The sequence below is a fragment of the Tachyglossus aculeatus genome, chromosome X1 (assembly GCF_015852505.1).
Source record: "Tachyglossus aculeatus isolate mTacAcu1 chromosome X1, mTacAcu1.pri, whole genome shotgun sequence".
Lineage (NCBI taxonomy): Eukaryota > Metazoa > Chordata > Mammalia > Monotremata > Tachyglossidae > Tachyglossus > Tachyglossus aculeatus.
Window position 1 is genome coordinate 59,700,823 of NC_052101.1, and position 26,080 is coordinate 59,726,902.

Consider the following 26,080-nt stretch of genomic DNA (forward strand, 5'->3'; position numbering starts at 1 on the left):
GCTACTCTCCCATCCTTCCCAGCAGTATCCTCAGAGGAGCTCTCCTCCCTCCTCTCAAGTGCTACTCCGGCCACCTGTGCTTCTGACCCCATTCCCTCTCATCTCATAAAATCTCTCACTCCGTCCCTTCTCCCCTCCTTAACTTCCATCTTCAACCGTTCACTCTCCACTGGTTCCTTCCCCTCTGCCTTCAAACATGCCCATGTCTCTCCCATTCTAAAAAAACCCTCTCTTGACCCCACCTCATCTTCTAGTTATCGCCCCATCTCCCTCCTACCATTCCTTTCGAAACTCCTTGAACCAGTCGTCTACACGCACTGCCTCGAATTCCTCAACACCAACTCTCTCCTCGACCCCCTCCAGTCTGGCTTCCGTCCCCTACATTCCACAGAAACTGCCCTCTCAAAGGTCACCAATGACCTCCTGCTTGCCAAATCCAATGGCTCATACTCTGTCCTAATCCTCCTCGACCTCTCAGCTGCCTTCGACACTGTGGACCACCCCCTTCTCCTCAACACGCTATCCAACCTTGGCTTCACAGACTCCGTCCTCTCCTGGTTCTCCTCTTATCTCTCCGGTCGTTCATTCTCAGTCTCTTTTGCAGGCTCCTCCTCCCCCGCCCATCCCCTTACTGTGGGGGTTCCTCAAGGTTCAGTTCTTGTTCCCCTTCTGTTCTCGATCTACACTCACTCCCTTGGTGACCCCATTCACTCCCATGGCTTCGACTATCATCTCTACACTGATGACACCCAAATCTACATCTCTGCCCCTGCTCTCTCCCCCTCCCTCCAGGCTCGCATCTCCTCCTGCCTTCAGGACATCTCCATCTGGATGTCTGCCTGCCACCTAAAACTCAACATGTCCAAGACTGAACTCCTTGTCTTCCCTCCCAAACCCTGCCCTCTCCCTGACTGTCCCATCACTGTTGACGGCACTACCATCCTTCCCGTCTCACAAGCCCGCAACCTTGGTGTCATCCTCGATTCCGCTCTCTTGTTCACCCCTCACATCCAAGCCATCACCAAAACCTGCCAGTCTCAGCTCCACAACATTGCCAAGATCCACCCTTTCCTCTCCATCCAAACTGCTACCCTGCTCGTTCAAGCTCTCATCCTATCCCGTCTGGACTACAGTATCAGCCTCCTCTCCGATCTCCCATCCTCTTGTCTCTCCCCACTTCAATCCATACTTCACACTGCTGCCCGGATTGTCTTTGTCCAGAAATGCTCTGGGCATGTTACTCCCCTCCTCAAAAATCTCCAGTGGCTACCAATCAACCTATGCATCAGGCAGAAACTCCTCACCCTGGGCTTCAAGGCTCTCCATCACCTCGCCCCCTCCTACCTCACCTCCCTTCTCTCCTTCTACAGCCCAGCCCACACCCTCCGCTCCACTGCCGCTAATCTCCTCACCGTGTCTCGTTCTCGCCTGTCCCGCCGTCATCCCCCTGGCCCTGAATGCCCTCCCTCCCCACATCCGCCAAGCTAGCTCTCTTCCTCCCTTCAAGGCCCTACTGAGAGTTCACCTCCTCCAGGATGCCTTCCCAGACTGAGCCCCCTCCTTCCTCTCCCTCTCCATCCCCCCCACCTTACCTCCTTCCCTTCCCCACAGCACCTGTATATATGTATATATGTTTGTACATATTTATTACTCTATTTATTCATTTATTTTACTTGTACATATCTATTCTATTTATTTTATTTTGTTAATATGTTTGGTTTTGTTCTCTGTCTCCCCCTTCTAGACTGTGAGCCCACTGTTGGGTAGGGACTGTCTCTATATGCTGCCAACTTGTACTTCCCAAGCGCTTAGTACAGTGCTCTGCACACAGTAAGCACTCAATAAATATGATTGATTGATTGTAAAATCAACCCTTTCTCCAGCGGCCTTTCACCCCCTGAAGTGTCTGCCTATCTTTTGTTGTGTTTGAACAGTGTATTTTCCTCTCTTCTCTGCAGCTTGTGCCTTCTGGTGCAAAAAGTGAAAGAGATTCAAGTTGAGGTCATCGTGGACACTTTGTGTGTCAATATGCTCACTGGGACCAATAAATTTCGGGACATGTCTGGTATTAGCCTTGGAAAAGTCATTAAAGAATTGTCTTCTTTAACAGGTAACCAGTCCTCTCTTTGGGTATGTGAGTTGTGGGGAGAGGGGGAAGACTTTCCTTCTTTGTACAGTGCATTCAGTAAGTGCACAATAAATACCATTCCTATCATTAGCCAAGAACATTTAAACCATGCATGCTTTTTTGAATGATAACTTTCCGGATCATGTGACAGCGTGTTATGACCGCCTGGGGCTTTAAGATGTTTCAGTAGTGAATAAGGAATCTCCACAGTTACTTTACCTTGCTTTACTTCAGTCTTGGGTCGGTCAATCAATCAATCGTATTTATTGAGCACTTCCTGTGTGCAGGGCACTGTACTTAGCGCTTGGGAGAGTATGTTCCTTCCCACAAAGACCTTACAGTCTAAAGGGATAAACGGGCATTAATATAAATAAATAAATTACCAATAACTACTGTAAATTACTGATAAGTAAGTACTGTGGGGCTGAGGGAGGGGTGTATAAAAGGGAGCAAATCCAAGTGGAAGGGCAACACAGAAGGGAGTGGGAAAAGAGGAAATGAGGACTTAGTCAGGGAAGGCTTCTTGGAGGAGATGTGCCTTCAATAAGGGTCTGAAGGCAGGGAGAGTAATTGTCAGGTATGAAGAGGGAGGGCGTTCCAGGCCAGTGGCAGAACGGAGGTGGGCGGCCAGATTGAAGAGTTCGAGGTACAAGGAGTAGGTTAGCATTAGAGGAGCGAAGTGTATGGGCTTCATTGTAGTGGGAGAGCAGGGAGGTGAGGTAGGAGGGGATAAACTCCTCACCCTCGACTTCAAGGCTCTCCATCACCTTGCCCCCTCCTACCTCACCTCCCTTCTCTCCTTCTACAGCCCAGCCCACACCCTCCGCTCCTCTGCCGCTAATCTCACTCCTCACCCTTGGCTTCAAGGCTCTCCATCACCTCGCCTCCTCCTACCTCACCTCCCTTCTCTCCTTCTACAGCCCAGCCTGCACCCTCCACTCCTCTGCCACTAATCTCCTCACCGTGCCTTGTTCTTGCCTGTCCCACCGTCGACCCCGGCCTACGTCATCCCCCTGGCCTGGAATGCCCTCCCTCCACACATCCGCCAAGCTAGCTCTCTTCCTCCCTTCAAGGCCCTACTGAGAGCTCACCTCCTCCAGGAGGCCTTCCCAGACTGAGCCCCCGCCTTCCTCTCCCCCTCCGCCCTCCTCCATCCCCCCCACCTTACCTCCTTCCCCTCCCCACAGCACCTGTATATATGTATATATGTTTGTACGTATTTATTACTCTATTTATTTTATTTGTACATATTTATTCTATTTATTTTATTTTGTTAATATGTTTTGTTTTGTTCTCTGTCTCCCCCTTCTAGACTGTGAGCCCACTGTTGGGTAGGGACCATCTCTATATGTTGCCTACTTGTACTTCCCAAGCGCTTAGTACAGTGCTCTGCACACAGTAAGCGCTCAATAAATACGATTGAATGAATGAATGAATGATAAGGGGATCAAGTGCTTTAAAGCCAATGGCAAGGAGTTTCTGTTTGATGTGGGGTTATTCCAGGCAGGATAGGATAAGTGCTTGAATTAATGTGGTAGCATCACAACGTCGCTAAAACCCGTCCTCTTCTCTCCATCCAAACTGCTACTATACTTATCCAAGCATTTATCCTATCTCACCTCGATTACTCTTTCAGCTTCCTTGCTGACCTCCTGTCTCTCCCCGCTGCAGTCCATACTTCACTCTGCTGCCCAGCTCATTTCTCTACAAAAACGTTCAGTCCATGTTTCCCCACACCTCAAGAGCCTGAGGTAGTTTTCCATCCACCTCCGCACCAAGCAGAAACTCCTTCTTACCATCGGCTTTAAAGCATTCGATCACCTTGCCCCCTCCTATCTTACCTCTCTGATTTCCTACTACAACCCAGCCTGCACACTTCACTCCCCTAATGCCAGCCTACTCACTGTACCTCGATCTGTTTTGCCGCCGACCCCTTGCCCACGTCCTGCCTCTGGCCTGGAACTCCCTCTCCCTTCATATCCAACAGACGATCACTCTCCTCGCCTTTAAAGCCTTATCAAAATCACATCACCCAACTAAGCCTTCATTTCCTCCTCTCCCACTCCCTTTTGTGTCACCTTTTTATGTGGATTTACACCCTTTATTCACCCCACCCTCAACCTCTCAGCACTTATGGACAGATGCATAATTTACTGATTTCTATTAATGATTTATGTCTGTCTGCCCCTCTAGACGGTAAGCTCATTGTGGGCAGGGAGTGTTTCTACCAACTCTGTTATATTGCACTCTCCAAAGTGCTTAGTACGGTCCTCTGTGCACAGTAAGCACTCAATAAATACATCTGATTGATAGTATTATCATTATTATTAGCAAATGCTGCATTTCTTTCTTTCAAACTCAAACTGCATTGCAGTCTCACCTGTAATGATCCAAGTGTTCCAGAGACTCACGACTCAGCTCGTGGACGCTATTGAGCGGCATCACGATGTGTCAGTGCAGATAGAAGCTCTGGATATCCTGCCACAGGTACTAAGCAGGTAAGAATAGCTCAAATCCCGGAAGGAGGTGAAGGGCAGAAGCTCAGGCAAGCCTGGAGAATACTCCTGGACTTTGGGGGTTGGCTGCTTTCCTGCCCCTTGAGGGAGTCTCCAGAGCCAGAGATCTCTTGCAAATGAAGGGAGCTGGAGCTGCTGGGTTTTGTGAGAACTGAGAATGGTGGGAGGGTCCCTCTTGGGGGCTGAGGTGGTTGTGATTGAAAGACAGAACCCAGGTAGGAGGGAGAGTCTTAAGGTGGCCAGAGAAAGCTGTGAATGTGAAGACTTCTCCCTGCCAAGAGGAGAGACAAGGAGAAGATCCTGTGGGCATTTTGCCGCCCATTAGTGGCAGGATTCACCCATCGTCTAGGCTGAGTTTTGACGAGCTAGTGGACATCTCCCCAGTGGAGCCAAAGTCCCCGCTCCATAAATCAGCAATATTGATCACGTCTAGTACTCTAGCCTGTCTGACAAGCCCAGTACGAGCTAATGAATAAGAAGAAGACTTAGGTTTTAGATCTAACTCTGCCTCTCAGTGCGACCATGGACAGGCCAAGGAACTTCTCTGTGGGTCATTTCCTCCAGCACCGTCCCACGCCCTATCCCAACAGGCTTGCATTGTCAGAAGACCGTTCCCTCATTCCTTAACTGTATTTGAGCCAGAACGCAGAGTGCCAAAGCGCGTATTACAGCCAAACTGAGGGCATTGATAGTTGCCCTGATGTCAGTGTTGGGCTTGGTGCCTTGCTATGCCCCTCTCCCCTCTTGGGCTGCCAGGGGCAGATAAGGAACCCTAGACTCAGCTTCTGCTCTCTCTGCTGAATCGTGGCCAGAGAGCTGTTTCATACATCAGTCACCCTGCTTTCCAGATTGTGAAGCCTTGTGTGATGTGGCAGCTGGGAGGGCAAAATGCATGGAGGGCCTGGTAAATTCCTTAAAGGAAGATGTCCCTGGGTGCCCATGGGAGTTTTCTGGCTTCGGTTCACCACCTGATCTTGCCTTGTCAATCTTGGCCTCTTGGCCTGGCTCTGGCTGATTCATCTTTTCCATACAGCTCTATGTCCTAGTGGCATGCCGCTTGAATGATTTCCCTCCTTCTCTGCTGACAGGTGCAGAGCAATGTATGTTGTGGGCTCGGAAGGGCCAGGGCATTGGGGGTGAAGGGGGTGGGGAACACCTGCTCTGAGTCTGAAACTCCCTCCTCGTGCATCTACAGGTTGGGGAAAGCTCTCTTGAACATCCAAATTCCTGTCCTCCACTGCCTGATCTCACTGCTCACCAACCCCAACAATACTCTGCGGAAGAGAGCCATCATTGCCCTGGGCTACCTCGTCAACAGCTGCAATGGGGATATCATCTCCTTCCTCATGGATCACCTGTTGATGGGTATAAGGAGCCACAGATCTTTGTCTACCATCAAAACTTACATCCAGTGTGTCACCAACATTGGAAAGATGGCATGCTGTCACATCGGTAGGACCGGGAGGGAGGTTGTAAGGGGTTGGGGCGGGGGGGAATCGGAGATCACAGGAGAGGATGGGAGGAGGAAGGTGTGGCCAGATGGCCATCCACATTTAGTGAGTCACAACAGTTATCAGAAAACAGAGTTCGAGCGTCACCCTTCATGGGATCTGTCAGGGTCAGTTCGTGAACGAAAAGCCACGGGTACTGACTGTCGACCCAATCAAGCCTAACTCGTGTTCACTGCCTAGCTGTCTTAGTTTCAAACTCTGTAACCAACCTTAGTCGTTTTTTTTAATGGTATTTGTTAAGTGCTTACTATGTACTAAGCGCTGGGGTGGATCCAAGGAAATCGGGTCGGACACAGTCCCTGTCCCATGTGGGGCTCGCAGTCTCAATCCCCATTTTGCAGATAAGGTAACTGAGGCCCAGAGAAGTGAAGTGACTTGCCCAAGGTCACAGCAGACAAGTGGTGGAGCCGGGATTAGAATCCAGAGACCCAACCACTCAGGTCCTCTCATTCAGGATCTGTATGTACGTGGTGAGGGCCAGGGACCATCTCCCTCACACCCAGTGCCTCTCTTCTAGAAAAATACCTGGAGCAGATCATCCTACTGTTGGGGGAGGTCTGCAGCTTGGAAGACGATGACCTGCGGGAAAATTGCTTCTACGCCTACGAGGTCTTCACGAGAAGGTGGGGGACATGTTCACATCTCTGGCCGACCACCAGAGTGGGAGGGGAGGACTTGAGAGTCTGTCTCCTGGATGTCCGAGCGATTGGGTTCCAAAGCTCCTCTATCTAAGGTCACCCCTCTGGCTATGGGCTACGAGAGCCCAAGGCTCTGAGGGTCAGTCTTCTCTTGGATTTGCTTTCACACGGGGGAAATCGTCACAAATTCTGGGAGCTGCCTAACCAAGTTTAGAAAACCAAACCAAGCCTTGAAGCTCTTCACTTCGACTCCCAGCCCCAGCCAGGGTGAAACCGATCCCCCTACCCCATTTCTGGTCTCTTCCACAGGTACTCTAGGGAGCTGGATCCTTTCATTCCCAGCATAACCAAGCTGTGTCTTCAATATTTAGCTTACGATCCCATTTACAGTAACAACAATGAGGAAACTACGGATGACCAGCTGGACAGCAATGATGAGGCTGACCAACAAGGTGACTGTGCGTAGCAGATTGACGGTGTTCTGTTATTCTCTCTGTCCCTGGCTCACTCTCCATCTGCTTTGTGTTCTCCCTCTCTCTCCCCATCCTCCCAAATCCTCCCAGACAGACAGCCGGTTCCCACCTTTCCAGAGCCGTCATCAGCACACATCACCCCTCTGTCTTCTCCAACCTCTCACCCCCATATCCTGCAGTAGTAGCCTTAGGCCTGGCGCCGGCCCTCATAGCCACTGCAGGCAGGATGCTCCCGAAGATAGTGACTGACTCAGAATCGATACCAACATCGATTAATACCTTACAGTGAATGGAGCACCATACTGAGGGCTCAGAAGAATCCGTAATTCGGCCCACGAGGGGCTCACGGTCTAAAACGAGGAAGGCCAGATACGCAAAGGTAAAAATAAACCAAAAAATCAAACAAACACAGAAACCGTAAATGGTAACAGGCTAATTCGCCACCTCCTCCTTGCTCTGCCGTGTTTCCATCGTTCTGTTAGGAAGGCAGGCGTAGCACCCGCAGTTTCAGAATGGAGGATGGAGTCCTCTAGCCCTTACAGTCCTCTAGACTGTAAGCTCTTTGTGGGCAGGGAACACATCTACCAAATCTGCTCTATTGTACTCTCCCAAGCATTTGTTTAGTACAGTGCTCTGCACCCAGCGAGCACTTGATGAATACAATCGATTGATAGATGGGAGGCAGCCTTTGTCCTCAGCCCCTGATGGAAGAGGAGCTTTGGGCCAGATGACGTTGGGCTTTCCATGCTTGTAAACAGACACATTCCCTGCCCACAGAAATAATAAGGATGATGGTATTTGTTAAGCACTTACTGTGCCAAGCACTCGTCTAAGCTCTGGGGTAGATACAAGGTAATCAGGTTGTCCCACGGGGGGCTCACAGTCTTCATCCCCATTTTACAGATGAGGTAACTGAGGCCCAGAGAAGCTAAGTGACTTGCCCAAAGTCACACAGCTGATAAGTGGCAGAGCTGGGATTAGAACCCACGACCTCCGACTCCCAAGCCCGGGCTCTTTCCACTAAGCCATGAGAAGCAGCATGGCCTAGGGGAAAGAGCGAGGACCTGGGAGTCAGAGGATGGGAATGTGTCTCTTATATTGTTATAATGTACTCTCCCAAGCGCTTAGTACAGTGCTCTGCACACGGTAAGCACTCAATAAATACGACGGACTTACTCTCTACCCTCTACTCCTGCAAGATGTGGGGCTTGGCTTCTGCAGTGTCCAGCAGGAGGATAGGGGTGGTCCTGAGTTTGCCCCACCCTCCACTGGATCCTGGGGCCCTGAAAGAAGGGGAGCTCTGGACTGGGTTATCCTCTCCCTGCCAGCCCTGTTCTTCCAGCTCCCTTTTTTTAGATTGTGGTTGTGTGGCAGCCCTGGGGTCAGGTTGGACACAATCCCTATTCCACATGGGGCTCATAATCCCCATTTTACAGATGAGGGAACTGAGGCACAGAGAAGGGAAATGACTTGCCCAGGGTCATGCAGCAGACAAGGGGCAAAGCCGCAATTAGAACTCAGGTCCTTCTGACTCCTAGGCCTCTGCTCTATCCACTAGGCCACCCTGCTTCTCAATTATTGAGCACTTCCTGTGTGCGGAGCACTGTACTAAGCCTTGGGAGTACCGCCAACACAGCAGAATTGGTATGAACATTCCCCTTTCCACGACGAGCTCACAGTCCAGTTAACCATTCAGTCCATCTGAATTCATCAGATGTTAGCCCGACCCTTTGCTTTGCGTGGTCACGTAGACGGTTTGGGTTATTCCCCTATGTGACACACACACACGTGAGCCTCCCCATCCAAACCCTGCGTGACTTGCACGTGTGTGTATCCCGGTTTCCAGAAAGTGATGATCAATTCAGCGAGGACGAAGATGACATGAGCTGGAAAGTCCGCGGGGCAGTGGCCAAATGCCTGGATGCCATTATCTGCACTCGGCCTAACCAACTCCAGGAGTTCTATCACACCCTGTCCCCAGCACTCATTGACAGGTTCAGAGAGCGGGAGGAGAACGTTCTGGCCAAAATCTTTGAGGCCTACATCTCCCTGCTGAAGCAGACTCAGTATACGAAGGAGAGGCTCCAAATCGTGATGGCCAAGGACAAAGAAAATACTCCATTCCTCATGCTGCAGGATCAGGTGATGATAATGACGATTTTTTCCCCCCCTTTTTAGTGGTACTTGTTAAGCACTTATTATGGACCAAGCGTCACGTTAACCGCTGGGGTAGATACAAGACAAGATAATCAGGTCAGACTCCATCCCTGTCCCACATGGGGCTCACAGGTCTAAGTAGGAGGGAGAAGAGGTATTGAATCCCCTCTTTACAGGTGAGGAAAATGAGGCACAGAGAAGGTAAGCAATTTGCCCAAGGGCACCCAGCAGGCAATTGGCAAAGCTGGGATTAGAACCCCAGGAGATCGGTCGGTCAGTCAGTGTGCTTACAGTGTGCAGAGCACTGAACTAAGCACTTGGGGACATACAAGTCACTCTCCCCGCCCACAAGGAGCTTACGGAGTCGAACCCTAGAGAGAGGAGGCAGTGAGCACAGGATTTGAGCTATGTGCCGAGCCCCACTTCAGGAAAATGATTTGTGTGGCAGTGGAGAGCGTAAACTGGGGAGGGGAGAGGCTGGAGGCAGGGAGACCAGTAAGGAGTCTGATTTCATTGTTTAGCCGTGATATGACCAGAGTCTGTACCAACAGAGTGTTTAGGTGGAGGAGGGGATGGATCTGGGAGATGTTGTCAAGGGAGAACTGGCACTGTACTAAGCACTTGGGAGAGGACAATACAACAGTAAACCAACACATTTCCTGCCCACAATGAGCTTACAGTCTAGAGGGGGAGACAGACATGAATATAAATAAATTATAGCTATACATAATTAATTACAGATATAAATAAAATATATATGAGTAAATAAATATATAAAAATATATACATAGGTTACACCCAGGTCATGGACTTCTGGGCTAGGGAAAATTAGGAGGAGGAGGAGGAGGCGTGGATTTAGGAAGGAAGCTGAGTAGTTTGATTTTAAGCCTACTATGTTTGAATTGCCAGTGGGACATCCAAGTGGAGCTGACTTGGAGGCCAGAGGAGATGCAGGATTGCAAGTTAGACTAGGGGTCAGGGCCAAAGAGATAGATTTGGGCATCGTCCGCATAGAGGAGGTAGCTGAAGCCATTCGAGCAGATGAGCTCCCTGAGAGAATGGGTGTAGAGTGGTCTACAGTGTCAAAGACAGCTGAGAGGGTTAGGGCAGAGTAAAGCCCATTGGATTGGCTACAAGGAGATCATCGGTGACCGTAGCAAGTGCAGTTAGGAGTGAGGGGGTTGAAAGCCTGAATGTAGTGGGTCAAAAGGAGAGCTGGCGGAGAGGAAGCCAAGGCAGTGGGTATAAATGACCTATTGTGGGAGTTTAGATAGGAATGGGAGCAGGGAGATGAGGCGATCATCACTAAAGGGCTTTTTTCAGTGTGGGAGAGACCTGGGAATGTTTGAAGGTAGAAAGGAATCGACAGAGTGAGAGGTTCAAGATAGCAGTGAGGGAGGAGAGACAGGTGGGGACAAAAGCTTTTAGGAAGTGAGAGGGGAGAGGAGCAGGGAGAGTGGAGAGGGAGAAGTAGAGTAGGGAGGTAGAAACTTGGGGAAGTTCATGCCTGATGGTGTCATTTTTGCCAATAGAGTAGTTGGCAAGGTCATCCAGTGTCAGGAAAAAAAAACGGTGGAGCCCCTGGTGATTTCAGGAGAGAATTATAAGTTTGGAAGAGGTGAAGGGGATAGTGCCTGGGGGATTCAGTGGAGCTAAGGGAGGAAGAGAAGAATTGTCAAGTGAAAGAAAGTTGACCTCTTCCTAGTGAACCAGAAAAGGTGGAAGTCATAACAGTGCCTGGATTTCTGCCAGCCGCATTAAGCTGCACATCTGAGGAGCCGAGGAAGTGGGTTTTGGGGACTTTGGGAAGGAAGAAGGACTTCGAGGGGAATGTGGAAAGTCATGGTGGGAGCCCTTCCTTGTTTTAAGTACTGATGTGGGGAGGCCAACTCAGAAGCAACCCCTTTTCAGGGGTGAAGGTCAAAGCCCTAAGATGATACTTCCCCAGCTAGTAATAGTAAGTATTATTATTTTAATGATAATAGCAATAATAATAATAATAACAATAATTATCATCACAGTACTTGTTAAGTGCCTACTATGTGCCCTCAAGTACCATACTAATCGCCCGGGTAGATACAGGATAATCAGGTCGGACACCATCCCTGTCCCACAAGGGGTTCACAGTCGAAGGGAGAGGGAGAACAGGTACTGAATCCCCATTTTACCGATGAGGAAACTGAGGCCCAGAAAAGCTAAGTGACAGTCAAGGCAAGTGGCAGTCCCAGAAACCAGACCAAGAGACAAGGGAGTTGCTAGGCCATGGGGAGCTCAGATTTTCTTTGACAGGAGCCTCAATTCCAGACCCCGTGGGCTGCTGGGCATCCGGTCTGGCCCATGGAATCTTCACTCGGTCTCCCGTCTACAGGTCCCCCACATTGTCAACGCCCTCTATCAGCTTCTCACGAGCAAAAACAACAAAGTCCGGCAGGGATGTGTGAGCCTTCTCACCGAACTGTCTAATGTCCTGCCGTGGTCTTTGACCAAGCACATTCCTGTCCTGGTACCTGGTAAGAGAGAGCGGGAAAGGAAAGGGTGGGCCAGAGGTGGGGTTTGAGGGACCTGGAGAGGGGAAAAGAGAGAGGCCACAGGAAGGGGCCTCTTGGATCGGTTCTCTCTGCCCACTCCAGCCTGCATCACAGAGCCGGAGCCAGCTGCATCGTTTTCGTGTTCATGGATTGGTTTCTTTAACAGGAATGAATCCATTATCCCCAGGGTGATTTGGTAGAGGTGATTTTCCCTGATGGGAGAACTCTGCCTGAGAATCAGGGATCAGGATAGAGGGCTAAAACTGACATCCAGATGAGGGGAGACAAGAGGTGACAATTTCCCTAACCTCCCAGCTCCCAAGCCGCCTCCTTTTTTTCCCGATAATAATAGTGATATTTGTTAAGCACTTACTATGTGCCAAACACTGAATTAAGTGCTGGGGTAGAAAGAGGATAATCAGGTCAGGGGAGAGAGAACTGGCACTGAATCCCCATTTTCCCGATGAGGAAACCAAGGCCCAGAGAAGTCAAGTGACTTGCCCAAGGTCACACAGCAGGAAAGTGGCAGAGCTGCGATTAGAACCCAGTTCTTCTGACTCCCAGGCCTGTGCTCCTTCCAATGGACTACACTGCTTCCCTTCACCACATTCCACGTTAATTTGTACTTCCCAAGCGCTTAGTACAGTGCTCTGCACACAGTAAGTGCTCAATAAATACGATTGATGATGATGATGATTCCTTCTTCCCTGCTCCTTCCAGACTTTCCAGTCTCAAATTGAAACTGGCTGAGTCTAGGGTTTCTAGATCGCAATTAGCCAGTTTCCTCAGAAAAGTCTGTCAGGAGGGACCAAAAAATTGGCCCATATCCAAGGTGCCATAAGCCCTGCCCCTCGGCAGGAGCAGCGGGCAAGCGAAGCCAGATTGCAAACCTGAAATCTCTCAACCCTAGTCAGGGATACATCCTGAGGCCTAGCTTGGCACCGTTGGAGGAAGGGCCATAGCATAGAGCCTGGGGGCAAATCAATCAATCAGTCTTCTTGAGCACTTACTGTATCAGAGCACTGGACTGAGCACTTGGGAGAGCACAGTAGAACAGAGTTGGCGGACATGTTCCCTGCTCCCAAGGAGCTTCCGGTCTAGAAGAGGCGCTTACAATGAAAACCCTCCATCTGTCTCTCCCCGTGTCTCCCACTCTCTCTGACCCAAGGCTGCTTCATGCCCTCTGGCCCTACTGGCCTATCACCCCGCACCTCCCAACGGATCACCGCCGGCCCCGCCCCTGGGCTAGCAGAAGGAGCCTCCTTGGAGGAAGGCTGGGCTTAGTGGTCTCTCGGACTCGTGGCCTTCCAGGGCCACCAGGGTGAGTTGAGGCTAGCACGCATCACTTCCTCTCAACCACTTGCCCACTAACTACCCTCTCATTTTTATCTCATCCCGTTGGCAGAAATTGCCTTCTCCCTGGCCAACAAGTTGCATCCCAGCATGCGATTTGACACTTTGGCCTTCTTTCACACCCTCCTGACTACCCATCCCAGCGAGGCCTTCCAGCCCCACATCTCAGCACTGCTGCCCCCGGTGATGGTCTGTGTCAGCGACCCCATCAACAAGATCTCTTCTGAGGCCCTGCTGGTTACCCAACAGTTGGTGATCGTTCTCCGGCTCCTGGATGGGGCTTCCCGTTTTGATACGCATCCCTACGTTCAGCAGGTCTTCACTGCCATCCTGGGCCAGCTGAAGGCCACCCACTCTGACCAAAAGGTGCAGGAGCAGGCTATCATTTGCATGGGTCAGGTCGTGTGCCACTTCGGGGACCAGCTGGGTGACGACCTAGAGCCCACGTTGCTCATCTTTGTAGAGAAGCTGAAGAACGAGATCAGCCCGCTGAGCGCCGTCAAGGCCTTGACCCTGGTGGCAGACTGCCCGCTAAAGGTGGATCTCGGGCCCCTGCTGGGAGAGGCCTTCCCCATCCTGGCCCCCTTCCTGCAAAAGAACGAATGGAGCTTGAGAATGGCCACCCTGACGGCCCTCAAGACCTTGGTGAGGCGCCATGGTGCCAGCCTCACGCCGGCAGCGGTTGAAGTGGTGCTGGCAGAACTGCCCATCATCATCAGCGATAGCGACATGCACGTCTCCGAGGTGATCGTGAGCTTCCTCACCACCGTGGCTCAGTGCCACCTCGACTCCCTCACCAAAGTCAGAGAGTCTCTCCTCCCGAAGATACTTGAGCTGGTCTACTCGCCGCTGCTGCACGCTGGAGTGCTGCCGACTATCACGGACTTCTTCCGGGCTTGGGTGGGGTCCGGAAGCTACGTGGCGCTGATGAAGCAGCTTGTCCACCCCATCTATGACTCGAGTGCTAGCGCCCCAGACCTGCCCAAGCAGGCCTATAACTCAGTGGCCACGTGTGTGGCTGCCCTGACCTCCAGCTGCCGCCAGGAGATTCCTGGGACGGTGAGCCGGTTTGTCCAGGAGGCCCAGTCTCCCGACTCGAGCCCGGCGGTGAAGGTGCTGGCCTTCTTTGTGCTGGCCGAGTTGAGGCAGGATGTGAGAGGAGAGGAGCATCCAGAGCTAAAGGATGTGCTTCTGGGGGCACTCTTATCCCCCATTCAGGAGGTGAAGGAGGCAGCATCCCATGCGCTGGGGACTGTTGGGGCAGAGAACCTCTCTGACTACCTCCCCCTGTTAATGAAAGAGATTATGATCCCGAGCAAAAGACAACACCTGCTGCTGCATTCCCTGAAAGAACTAATAGGAACCGCCCCAGCTGAGACCCTCGGGCCCCACGTGGAAGCCATATGGGCCCTACTCTTCACACATTGCAATGACGCTACGGACTGGGGCCAGAGCTTGGTGGCCAAGTGTCTAGCGCAACTAGTGCTTGTGAACCCTGGCCAGCTGCTGCCTCGGCTGAGGGTGAAGCTCTCATCAGGTAATTGATCGGTCGATCCGTGGTACTTACTGTGTGCAGAGCACTGGACAGAGAACAGCGGAGTAACTAGATCCCTGCCCTCAGGGAGCTTAAAGCTGGGGAGGGAAATAGACACTAAAATCAGTTACAGGCAGGGGAAGCAGTCAAGTATAAAGATATGTACGGAAGTGCCTGTGGGGCAGGGGGTTAAGAGCTTGGGCAGGGGGCGACGGGCTCAAGTGCATGGGTGAGCCAGTAGGGTGGCGGGGGGAAATGAGACGCTGGGCAGGGAAGGCTTTTTGATAAGGAGTAGAGGGAGCAAAGGGCAGAGGAGTAAGGCCCAAGAAGGAATCTGCTTTACCCTGCACTGCTCAGACCAGTCTTTCTCCAAGAAAATGTTCATGGGGCCACAGATGTGGCCACCGTATTTTAGTGGCTGCATTTTTTAAAAATCGGGCTGATAATGAAAGCTAGCAGAAACCCATGAAACCTGTACAGAACTGTACAAAATACTCTTTGCCTGACCGTCTGTGATTCACTCTCCCTAGTCTGCCTCTCATCCTCTGCCTTGTCTCTTTCATGCTGTATCTCTTTAGGTTTCATGGAAATTTGACGGAGGCTGAGTGCCGCTCTGATAGCTGCATTTGAGAAACACTTGGTCGGACCCTTACTAGAGAGAAGTCCATCCAGTTTTGGTCCCTGTACTTTAAAAAGGATGCAGAGAAACTGGAGAGGGTCCTGGGGAGACCCCTGGAATGATTGATGGGATATAAAATAGGTTCTCCGAGGAACTGGTTGGATAATTGGGTGTTTGATCTCGGAAAAGAGAAAACTAACAAGGGACTTCATAACTGTCTTCGAATCTGAAGGGGACTTTTATGAGGCAGATGCTAACTGGTTGTTCTCCATGTCCTCGGATGACCAAACAAGAAGTGGGCTTATAAGATAATAGGAGATGATTCGATTGGACGTAAAGAACTTAGGGATTGTATGGGTGATGCATCTCTGAAATAGGCTACCAAGGGAGGTTATGAAATCTCCATTCTTGGAGATGTTCAAAAAACCATCTGGTTCAGCCCCACTGCCAGCCAGGCAAATGACTAAATTCTGCAACTGAGTAGTTCATTCTTTTCTTAAAGTGCCTCGTGTTTCTCTTGTGCTGTGATGGGATTGTCATTGGTCACCGATCTTCACCAACTGCAGCTGTCTGTCTTGTTGGCCTTGCAGATTCCCCCAACGTCCGTGGCACCATAGTCACATCTGTCAAATTCCTGATCTTCAAATCGGCACAGCCCATCGATGACCTCCTAGAAGGTTGCATAGGTAAACTTCAGCAGTGGACCCCCGCCCCGTGCATTCCTTTGGGCCTGGTACACGACCTCTAAGAGCTACTCCCTTCCTGGTTTGTACTCAAGCCACGTCCAGTAAAGTGAGCACAGACCAAGGTGCCGGATGAGCCTACGGGCTCAGCCAAGAAAGGACCTACCTTCTTCCCTCACCCTGAGAGCTGGCAACATAACCTGAAGGGAGTGACCCCATCCGAGGGGTGTTCAGGCAAAAATCCCTGCTGGAGCGTGAAACGCCCCGCTGACCGAGATGACGAGGTTGGAGTTTTATGCTTTTATTACACAGAATGGCCTAGATTCACCCCACTCCCTTCTGCTATTTCCCATACCAGGAGATTTCTTAGGAACTCTTCAGGACTCAGATTTCAACGTCTGCCAGGTTGCACTGGCCTTGTTTATCATCCTCGCACACCACAAACCCTCACTGATCCGAGATCGCCTCGACACTCTATTGCCCCACATCTACATCAAGACCAAGGTCTGTCGGAAGCTCATCCGGGAGGTACGTTGAGAACGGGGCTGGCACAGACTAGGAACTTCATTGGCGATCCCTTCTTAAGTGGGATTCAGGACGTCACCAGGAGTGGAAACTCCAGGAGTTTCCACCAAGAAACCGGTACAGGAGGTTTCCAGTGTCCTTTAGCCAGACACAGATTTCTCCTTCCACTATTGTTTTTCCCCTTTCCTTTAAGCTGAAAGAAACTCTTGAATATTTTCACTCGATAAAAGATCACAACTATCACAGAAGCAGCATGGCTTAGTGGAAAGAGCACATGCCTGGGAGTCAGAGGGCCTGGGTTCTAATCCCAGTTCTGCCAATTGTTTGCTGGGTGACTTTGGGCACGTCACTTAACTTCTCAGTGCTTCAGTTTCTCCAACTGTAAAATGGGGATTCAAAACCTGTTCTCCCTCCTACTTAGACTACGAGCCCCGTACGGGTCAAGGACAGTGCCCAACCTGATTAACTGCATCTCCCCCAGTGCTCAGAACAGTGCTTGACAATACCACTGAAAGAAAAGAGTAACTCTGGCCGCATAAGAGAACCACCATGTAAACAGTGTAAAGCATCCTTTCCTGACCCTGAACTGGATTTACTTGGAGACCTGGAACATGTCATTCCCCATTTGTGCCTCAGTTTCCCCACCCACAGGATAAAGCCAACACAGGTGCTATATCTTGGAAGGTGGTCGTGAGAAATGGTGAATGAAAATGGTTTAAAGAGATGACAGAATACAGCAATGCTGTAGCAGCCATGACAGTGATCGTATATTGCCCGGTGTTGAGCTTCCTGACTCAGGGGAGCCTCTATATTGCTGATCCTGATGGCCTCTGCTGCTTCTTTGAAAGGTGGAGATGGGTCCATTTAAACATCGTGTGGATGACGGCCTAGACCTCAGGAAGACTGCCTTTGAGTGCATGTATATGATGCTGGACAGCTGCCTAGATAAGCTCAACATCTACGAGTATTTAGAACATGTTGAGGAGGGGTTGAATGATCATTATGACATCAAGGTAACTGGCTGTGTCTCCTTCCTCCTTTCCCCTTAGCTGAACTTCTCTGATAGGTCCACATTGGAGTCCAAGCAAGGAGTTCCTTCCAAAGGGACTCAACATTTGCTGTGGTGGCTATTTATGATCCATCAGTGGTATTGAGTGCTTGTGGGCACAGCACTGTACTAAGCGCTAATGGCCTCTACTCCATCCTAATCCTCCTCCACCTCTCATTTGTCCACCAGCCCGTTCTCCTGGAAACTTGATCCAACTTTGACTTTACTGACACCGTCCTTTCCAGGTTCTCCTCCTCCCTGGTCACTGCTTCTCAGTTTCTTTCATGGGCTCCTCCTCTGCCCCTCACCCCCTACATGGGGGAGTCCCTCAGGGCTCAGTTCTGGATCCCCTTCTATTCTCAACCAATCAGTGGTATTTATTGAGCGCTTACTATGTGCAGAGTGCTGTACTAAGCGCCCAGGACAGTACAGTGGAATTAGTGGGTACATTCCCTGCCCATAATGAGCTTACAGTCTAGGAGGGAGACACATTAACATAAATAATTTATAATTTAAAGATATGTGTGTGTTGTGGGGTGGAAGGTAGGGTGAATATCAAACGTACAGAGGTCGGAGATCCAAGCACATGGACAACGCAGAAGGGAGAGCGAGCTGGCCATGTTTCCCTACTTCTCAAGAACCTCCCGTGGTTGCCCAGTCACCTCCGCAGCAGACAGAAGCTCCTTACCATCGGCTTTAAAGCACTCAAATCACCCCGCCCCCTCCTACCTCGCCTCGCTGCTTTCCTACTACAACCCAGCCTGCACATATCTATCCTCTAGTGCCAACCTCTCGCTCACGTCCTTCAACGCCCTTCCCCTCTAAGATAGACGCTCACTCTCCTCACCTTCAAAGCCTTATTGAAGGCACATTCCCAGACTGAACCAAACCCCCTTTTTCCTCTCCTCCTCCCCATCCCCCCTGCTCTACCTCCTTCCCCTCCCCACAGCACCTGTATATATGTTTGTACAGATTTATTACTCTATTTGACTTGTACATATTTACTATTCTATTTATTTTGTTAATGATGTGCATCTAGCTTTATCTCTATTTATTCTGACTTGACACCTGTCCACATGTTTTGTTTTGTTGTCTGTCTCCCCCTTCTAGACTGTGAGCCCGTTGTTGGGTAAGGACTGTCTCTATATGTTGCCAACTTGTACTTCCCAAGCGCTTAGTACAGTGCTCTGCACACAATAAGCACTCAATAAATATGATTGAATGAATGAATCTCCCAGAGGCCTTCCCCAGCTAAGCCCTCCTTTCCTCTTCTCCCACTCCTTTCTGCCTTGGCCTTGCATGTGGATTTGCACCCTTTATTCACCCCTCCCTCAGCCCCACAACACTTAAGTACATATCTGTAATTCTTTTCTATTCATGTCTATCTCCCCATCTAGACTGTGAGCTCACTGTGGGCAGGGAACGTGGCTACCAACTGTTATACTGTACTTTCCCAAGTGCTTAGTACAGTACTCTACACAGTAAGTGCTCAATAAGTGATCGATAAGGAGAATACAGTATAGTGGAATTGGTAGACACCGTCCCAGCCCACAAGGAGTTATAGACTAGCTGGGGAGACAGACATTTAAAATGTTACAGATATTGCACGTAATTGCTGTGGGGCTGAGGGTGGGGTGAACGTCAAGTGCTTAAAGGGTGTAAGGCCCTTTGCTCAGTGTGGCATTTCTAAATTTTGTATGAAAACTGTGTCCTGATCAATAGTATTTGAGCACCTTTGTGCAGAGCATTGTACTAAGTCTCAGGAGAGCACAACAGAACTAGAAATGTGTGATCCCTGCCCTTAAAGAGCTCACTATCTAGCTGGGGGAGACAAGGCTAAAATAAATCACAGCTAAGAATTAATAGACCAAAAGAGTAAAAAAGATATGTGCAACAGTGATAAAGGGAATGGTGTGTGGGGGCGGGGGGGGGCAGGGAAGTAGAAGTGGTAGTTGGAGATGAAAAATTAATCAGAGAAGGTCTCCTGTAGAGGTGCTTTCAGGAGTTTGATGGTGGGGAGAGCAGTGGTCTGTCTGAAACAAAGTGGGAGGCAGTTTCAGACAGCAGGAGCATGTGAGCAAGAATTGGTTGCAGTGGAAGAGAGAGATGAAAGCAGAGAACAAGTAGGTTAGCTGAAGAACCAATGCAGGAGCTGGGGTGTAGTGCCCACTGTGGGCAGGGCTTGTCTCTCTTTATTGCTGAGTTGTACTTTCCAAGCACTTAATACAGTGCTCTGCACACAGTAAGCATTCAATAAGTACTATTGAATGAATGAATAAGAATGGATATTTATTTACCTCTTTACATTGTCTCCCCCACTAGACAGCTCGTTGTGGGCAGGAATGTGTCTATTTATTGTCATATTGTACTCTCCCCAAGGGTAAGTGCTCAATAAATACGATTGAATGAATAAGGATTGAATGCCTTAAAGCCAAGTCAGCATTTCTGCTTGAAGCAGAGAGGAATGGGTAATGCTTGTGGGCGTTTTGTTGTACTCTCCCAAGCACTTAGGACAGGGCTCTGCACACAGTAAGTGCTCAATAATTGTGATTGATTTGGAGTGGAGAGGCATGCACAGAATGGCACCTTACAGAAATGACACAAGCAGCTCAAATGGAGAGGGGAGAGACTAGTGTGGCTTAGTGGAAAGAGCCTGGGCTTGGGAGTCAAGAGGTTCTAATCCCCACTCTGCCACTTGTCTGCTGTGTGACCTTGGGCAAGCCACAACTGTGAGCCCCATGTGGGACAATCTGATTACCTTTTATCTACTCCAGTGCTTAGAACAGTGATTGGCAAGCACTTAATACCATAATTATTATTATTATAGGCAGAGCAATCGGTAGAGGCTGGAATAGGTTATGTGCCTGGACCAGTGTGCTGGCCACTGGACGAAAAAGGGGTAGATAGTGGAAACGCTGAAGAAACAGGATTTGGTGACAGACTGAAATGGGATCAAAGAAGTTAAAGACAATGCCAAGGATATAGCCTGGAGAAATGGGAAATATGGTGTTGTCAATTGTGGTGGGAAAATTTGATAGAGAATTGATGGGATAGGGAGTTCAATTTTGGACACAGCTTAGAGATGCTGCTGGCTGTGATTTATGAGATATCAAAATCAACATCTACCCCCTTTACCACAAAATTTATCATCTTTTAGACTGCTTTTGGGGAGGGGAGGGAGGAGGGTTGGTTGATATTTTATTAACTGCTCCTGTGCCCAAACTCAGTTACCACAAACTGTTTTTCACCATATCTTGTGTCCTGGTAGATGCTGATTTTCATCTTACTGAATAGGCTGTCCAAGCTGTGCCCCCCAGATTTGCTGCCGAAGATAGAAGGCCTCCTTGAACCCCTCAAAATCACTTGCACACAAGTACCCACCTCCGTGGTGTGGCATCACCTTGCCAGCTCCGCTATGCAAATATACCCACCACGGGGTTAGCAAGACTAACGAAGGGCATATGAAGACTACAAGTTCTTAATCAACCGAATGACTCCAATTATAACAAGTGACCCCAATCAAGAGTAATACTGATTCAAGTTTATGGTAAATGGAGACCAGTTTTCAAAGCAATAAACCACTTCAATTCCTTACGTGTTCACCCTAATTTAAACTCTGAAACTGCCCTATTTAATGGTTAGGAAAATTAGCATGTAAGGGGGTTGCCAATCTTTGCACTTTAGAAGGTCTTAAACCCCAAAGTGACCCAACAAATTGTTCTACAATGAAAGTGTTTTTCTTCTAAGGATTTATCAAACTTTTTCTAGTTACATATCCCATGTGCACTTAACCCAATTGAGTTAGTGACAGGCCAAGTTTATCTCATCATTGGCATCTCCCGTAATGCCACCACCTGCATTACTACAAATCAATCATTACTCAAGACCTCATTTCTCTCTGGAGAGAAGTGCAGGTTTTTCAGTAAACTGATGCTTTTGAGCCACACCACCCCCACCTAGTTGCATCTGGGGGTTTTGACTCTTGTCATTTCTCAGTCTTCCTCAAATTAGGGCCAACACCAAAAGGGCTTAACTCTGAAGGTATGCAGGATTCTTCTTCCTTATGCACCTGTCAGTGGATACTACTCAATCTTCCTTTCAACCCTGCAATGCATACTTCATGTACCATACTTCTTTGTGTCTTCCCTGGGAGAATCATTTTAAGAGTGCTAAGCAGTTCCCCCTCCCAGTAACCGAGAGCATTGAAAAACCAAATGGTAGGCTCTTCCTAAAGAATTTGTAGTTGGAAAAAAACCCATTTCATATTGCTCAAGATCATTTTAGGGCAAAGGATTGCTTAATATTTTTAAGCTTAATATAAAACCATACAAAAATCCCAAATGCCCCACCTCCAATAATTATGAGTTGCTAGCCGATAACTACAACACTAATTACTGGCTAGCAACACTAAATCCTGCAAAGCACTAAGAAATCTAGTTCTACACCCCACACTCGCTTTATTAGCCACATGGTGGGTACAGGTGGCATACAGTTTCCAAGTGGCCCATTTTAACAGGTAAGCTGCACATTTTAGTATAAGGACGCCACTGAATTCATGAGACAATGTCAAGAATCGCCATAAAAAAAGTCAACAAATCCAGGCAGTGGTTTGGAAGTTTTATTATGCACCAACTTGCATAAGGAGCCAGTTTACTCATTTTCCTCACTGCGCAGTCTGGCATTTGCATTGGTGATCTTGATGGCCAGCTGGGCTGCTCTCTCCACAATTACTTTACGACTCTTGGAGGAAACATTGTGAGCAATCTCGGCACAGTAAGTTCTGAAAGAAAATGGACTCAGTTGAAAAAGCTAGGCACCAACCCCCCGGGGCGTATTTTCTAACCAATGGGGCCTCCTGACATCTTCGTAAATACACCTAGTCCACTCAAATTATTCAATGATTTTAGCATTCATATATTCATATAGCTACATGCCTTTTTGTTCAGGGAAAGCGCTTTAGTGATGCACAAGCCAAAGTCAGGAAGCCTGGGTTCGAATCCCAGCTCTTCCACTTGCCTGTCCGACCTCAGGCAAGTCACTCAACTTCTCTGGGTCTCAGTTTCCGCATCTGTAAAATGGGGATTCAAGACCTATTCTCTCTCCCCACTTTAGAATGGGAGCTCCATGTGGGCTAGGGACTGGTCTACTGACAATATCTACCCCAGAGAAGCAGCGTGGCTCAGTGGAAAGAGCATGGGCTTGGGAGTCAGAGGTCATGGGTTCTAATCCCAGCTCCACCACTCGTCAGCTGTGTGACTTTGGGCAAGTCACTTCACTGTGCCTCAGTTACCTCATCTGTAAAATGGGGGTTAAGACTGAGCCCCACATGGACAACCTGATTACCTTGTACCCCGCCCCACAGCGCTCAGAACAGTGCCTGGCACATAGTAAGCGCTTAACACATACCAAGTGCTAAAATAGCAAAACCATTATGTCAAGTAAAACAGTGCCTCCCACAGTGGTAAAGTACTTCCTCTCTGGCTGTTTCCCACATGCCACAAGTACCGATTTCTGGAATTGTAGTTTTCAAGAGCCACTGAAACTCACTTGTTGCACATTAAAAGCACTTCCAGCTCTTTGGTATTATGCACCAAAAACTTTTTGAATCCCGAGGGCAGCATGTGCTTGGTCTTCTTATTGCTGCCATAACCAATGTTGGGCATCAAAATCTGGCCCTTGAACCGCCTGCGCACTCTGTTGTCAATGCCTCTTGGCTTACGCCAGTTGCGCTATCAAGAAAAAACAGCACCAATGTTACTACGGAAATTAGTGAGCAATCTTCTGGAAGACACAGACTCCCTAAAAACATGCCGTCCATTCCCTCATCCCTTACCGCCCCTCCAGCTTCAAGCGAGCTTTTACGATAGTCACTTACCCTGATCTTGACATAACGATCTGACTGGTGGCGGATAAACTTCTTAGTTCTCTTCTTGACGATCTTGGGTTTGACGAGGGGCCTGAGGGCGGGCATGGCGTCTAGGAGGAAGAGTCGTCAGACTACATAGTAAGCACTCAATAAATAGCACCGACTGAATGGTCAAAGCAACTTCTCTGGTGTTGAAGCAGAGCAACGCCTCTGCCTTCCACTCACTAGCCACACTGGCTAAGCTAGGACTGGAATGGGTATGCCGCTGCTCGACTCTCCCATCCACAGCCAAGACGGGTAGAGAACTGGAAACTCTCCAGGTGCGACCTTAAGAGGTAGGATCTGAACTTTACTCTGTGAACTCGATGTGGGCAGGGATTGTCACTCTTTATTGTTGTATTGTACTTTCTCAAGCGCTTAGTATAGTCCTCTGCACACATTAAGCGCTTAATAGCTACGACCGAATGACTGATCAACCCAGTTTACACGGAAACACGCCCGCACACTAAGCAAACGCGTATCACTTCCCACCTTGTGAAAGGAAGCCAAAATTGCCCTTAACGCCCAACCCTCGCGTTTGGAAAACCCCCTCAGGAATGGGAGATTCAAACCCCTCACCCCGTTAACGGGGGAGATTCCCCCCCCTTTTCCCTCCCCCCCCTTTTCCCTTCCACCGAAAAGAAGCAAAAGGGACCTCGCTTTAACATTTCACTCGAAATCCAGCCTCAGTACAGGGGCTGATAGCCACCCCCGCTCCCCTCCTCCGTTGAAGCGGGCCCGCATTCTCGCGGACGCCCCCCCCCCCCACTCTCAGAGCAAAGTCCTCTGTACGCCACCCAAATGGGAGGCAGTAGTAGAAACGGAGGGAGAACCGGCTTTTGGACAGGCCCCACTCCTCTGCCCTGGGCAATCCCTCTCCGCCTCTGGCAACGCGCGACACCCCGGGTATCATCCACGCGTCTAAACAAACAGAAGCTGATGCTATTCTTCCTTTAGCGGAGCTGAAAGCAAACAAAGACTCCCTAGAGCGCGGATGGCAACGGATTAAAACTCACCGACGATAGAATGGCTACCTCCCCAAAAGCGTCGCCGATGAAGAGAGCGAAAAAGAGGAGGAGCGCAAGGGCCGATGGGACTTAAACTCTAGGTCCTGGCAGGATGCAGCGAAGGGTTTTTAATTTTGATTGTCGCAAACGCATTCTAACTCGAGTGAATTAACGTCACTAAGCATTATTAATCGGATATATCCATTTTGGTATTTTCAAAAGGCGAAAATTGCACTTAGAATCTGATCTGATGGTAGGAAATCTGGATGGCGTATTGTGAACTTTCAGGACCTGGCAGGAAAACTACTTCCGCTTAATTTTGTGGTGAGCGTCAAGGAGTAAGTGTTTTCTGCCAGCAGCTTGAGTAGTGGTGGTAGTAGTAGTATTTATTCATTCAGTCGGATTTATTGAGCTCTTATTGTGTGCAGAGCACTGTAATAATAATGTTGGTATTTGTTAAGCGCTTACTATGTGCCAAGCACTGTTCTAAGCCCTCTGAAAAGTACAAGCAGCAGGGAAGCACTGTGGCTCAGTGGAAAGAGCCCAGGCTTTGGAGTCAGAGGTAATGGGTTCAAATCCCGGCTCCGTCACTTGTCAGCTGTGTGACTTTGGGCCAGTCACTTCTCTGCGCCTCAGTTACCTCATCTGTAAAATGGGGATTAAGACTGTGAGCCCCCCCGTGGGACAACCTGATCACCTTGTATCCTCCCCAGCGCTTAGAACAGTGCATTGGACATAGTAAGCGCTTAACAAATACCATCATCATTATTATTATTACAACAATAAACAGTGATATATTCCCTGCCCACAAATAGTAGCGCAGCTCGTTCGGAAACTAGGTATTTATGAAGCACGATGTAAGTGCTTAGTACAGTGCTCTGCACTCAGTAAGGCTCAATAAATACGATTGAATGAATGAAAGGCAGAGCTGACCCTATAACGGGCATGCAAAAATATTCACTGGTAGTAGGGGCTGGAGGAAGAACAACGTTCAGATAGGAAGTGGATCGAATATGCCAGGGAGCAGTGTAAAACTAAATAAAAAATAATTGAATATAAAATATCAATATACATATATAAATAAGTACAGGGGGTGGAGGGTGAAGAATTATGGCGAAGTGGATAAAAAATGGGCCTGGGAGTCAGAAGGTAATGGGTTCTAATTCAGCTCCGCCACTTTGTTGTGTGACCTTGGGCCAGTCACTTCACTTCTCTGGGCCTCAGTTCCCTCATCTGTAAATGGGGATCGAGACTGTGATCCCCACGTGGGACAGGGACTGTGTCCAACTCGATTTGCTCGTATCCACCCCAGGGCTTAGTACAGTGCCTGGCACATAGTAAGCACTTAACAAATACCACAGTTATTATTATTAGTGTGAAATAACACTGCCCTGCAACACTCAAAATGTGATCCTTGGAGGAAACTAAGAAGGTTTCTCCCTGTACAGTCAGAAA

At 49.2% G+C, this 26,080-nt stretch overlaps 2 protein-coding genes across 3 annotated transcripts in view; one reads left to right on the plus strand and one right to left on the minus strand.

Annotated features, from left to right (window-relative positions):
• LOC119919517 (cullin-associated NEDD8-dissociated protein 1-like) overlaps nucleotides 1-21,303 on the plus strand; it is a 33,339-nt gene extending 12,036 nt beyond the window's left edge. The window contains exons 3-14 of one of the 2 annotated variants that reach the window (XM_038739985.1): nucleotides 1,959-2,110; nucleotides 4,503-4,626; nucleotides 5,840-6,096; nucleotides 6,673-6,778; nucleotides 7,103-7,245; nucleotides 9,113-9,408; nucleotides 11,792-11,933; nucleotides 13,357-14,841; nucleotides 16,048-16,143; nucleotides 16,499-16,668; nucleotides 17,514-17,678; nucleotides 20,982-21,303. In XM_038739985.1, the coding sequence (XP_038595913.1) occupies nucleotides 1,959-2,110; nucleotides 4,503-4,626; nucleotides 5,840-6,096; nucleotides 6,673-6,778; nucleotides 7,103-7,245; nucleotides 9,113-9,408; nucleotides 11,792-11,933; nucleotides 13,357-14,841; nucleotides 16,048-16,143; nucleotides 16,499-16,668; nucleotides 17,514-17,678; nucleotides 20,982-21,155 (3,310 nt within the window). In that variant the 3' untranslated portion in view covers nucleotides 21,156-21,303. The remainder of the gene's footprint in view (nucleotides 1-1,958; nucleotides 2,111-4,502; nucleotides 4,627-5,839; nucleotides 6,097-6,672; nucleotides 6,779-7,102; nucleotides 7,246-9,112; nucleotides 9,409-11,791; nucleotides 11,934-13,356; nucleotides 14,842-16,047; nucleotides 16,144-16,498; nucleotides 16,669-17,513; nucleotides 17,679-20,981) is intronic. The other variant, XM_038739986.1, reaches the window with a different exon arrangement.
• A 1,010-nt stretch (nucleotides 21,304-22,313) lies between these two features.
• Nucleotides 22,314-24,715, minus strand: RPL32 (ribosomal protein L32). The gene is made up of 4 exons (XM_038772973.1): nucleotides 24,635-24,715; nucleotides 23,589-23,689; nucleotides 23,261-23,442; nucleotides 22,314-22,493 (listed from the first exon to the last, which is right to left on the minus strand). Exons 2-4 carry the CDS (start codon nucleotides 23,682-23,684, stop codon nucleotides 22,364-22,366), a joined length of 408 nt encoding a protein of 135 aa, XP_038628901.1. The 5' UTR covers nucleotides 23,685-23,689; nucleotides 24,635-24,715; the 3' UTR covers nucleotides 22,314-22,363.
• Nucleotides 24,716-26,080: the final 1,365 nt, after the last annotated feature.

Bases quoted from the DNA above. Each gene is read 5' to 3' on its own strand.
- RPL32 (XM_038772973.1), bottom strand. From the start codon at position 23,684: ATGCCCGCCCTCAGGCCCCTCGTCAAACCCAAGATCGTCAAGAAGAGA. The intron at 23,443-23,588 runs GTAAGTGACTAT...TTTTCTTGATAG, and splicing joins ATCGTTATGTCAAGATCAGG to CGCAACTGGCGTAAGCCAAG. The intron at 22,494-23,260 runs GTGAGTTTCAGT...ATTTTCTTTCAG, and splicing joins GTGCTTTTAATGTGCAACAA to AACTTACTGTGCCGAGATTG.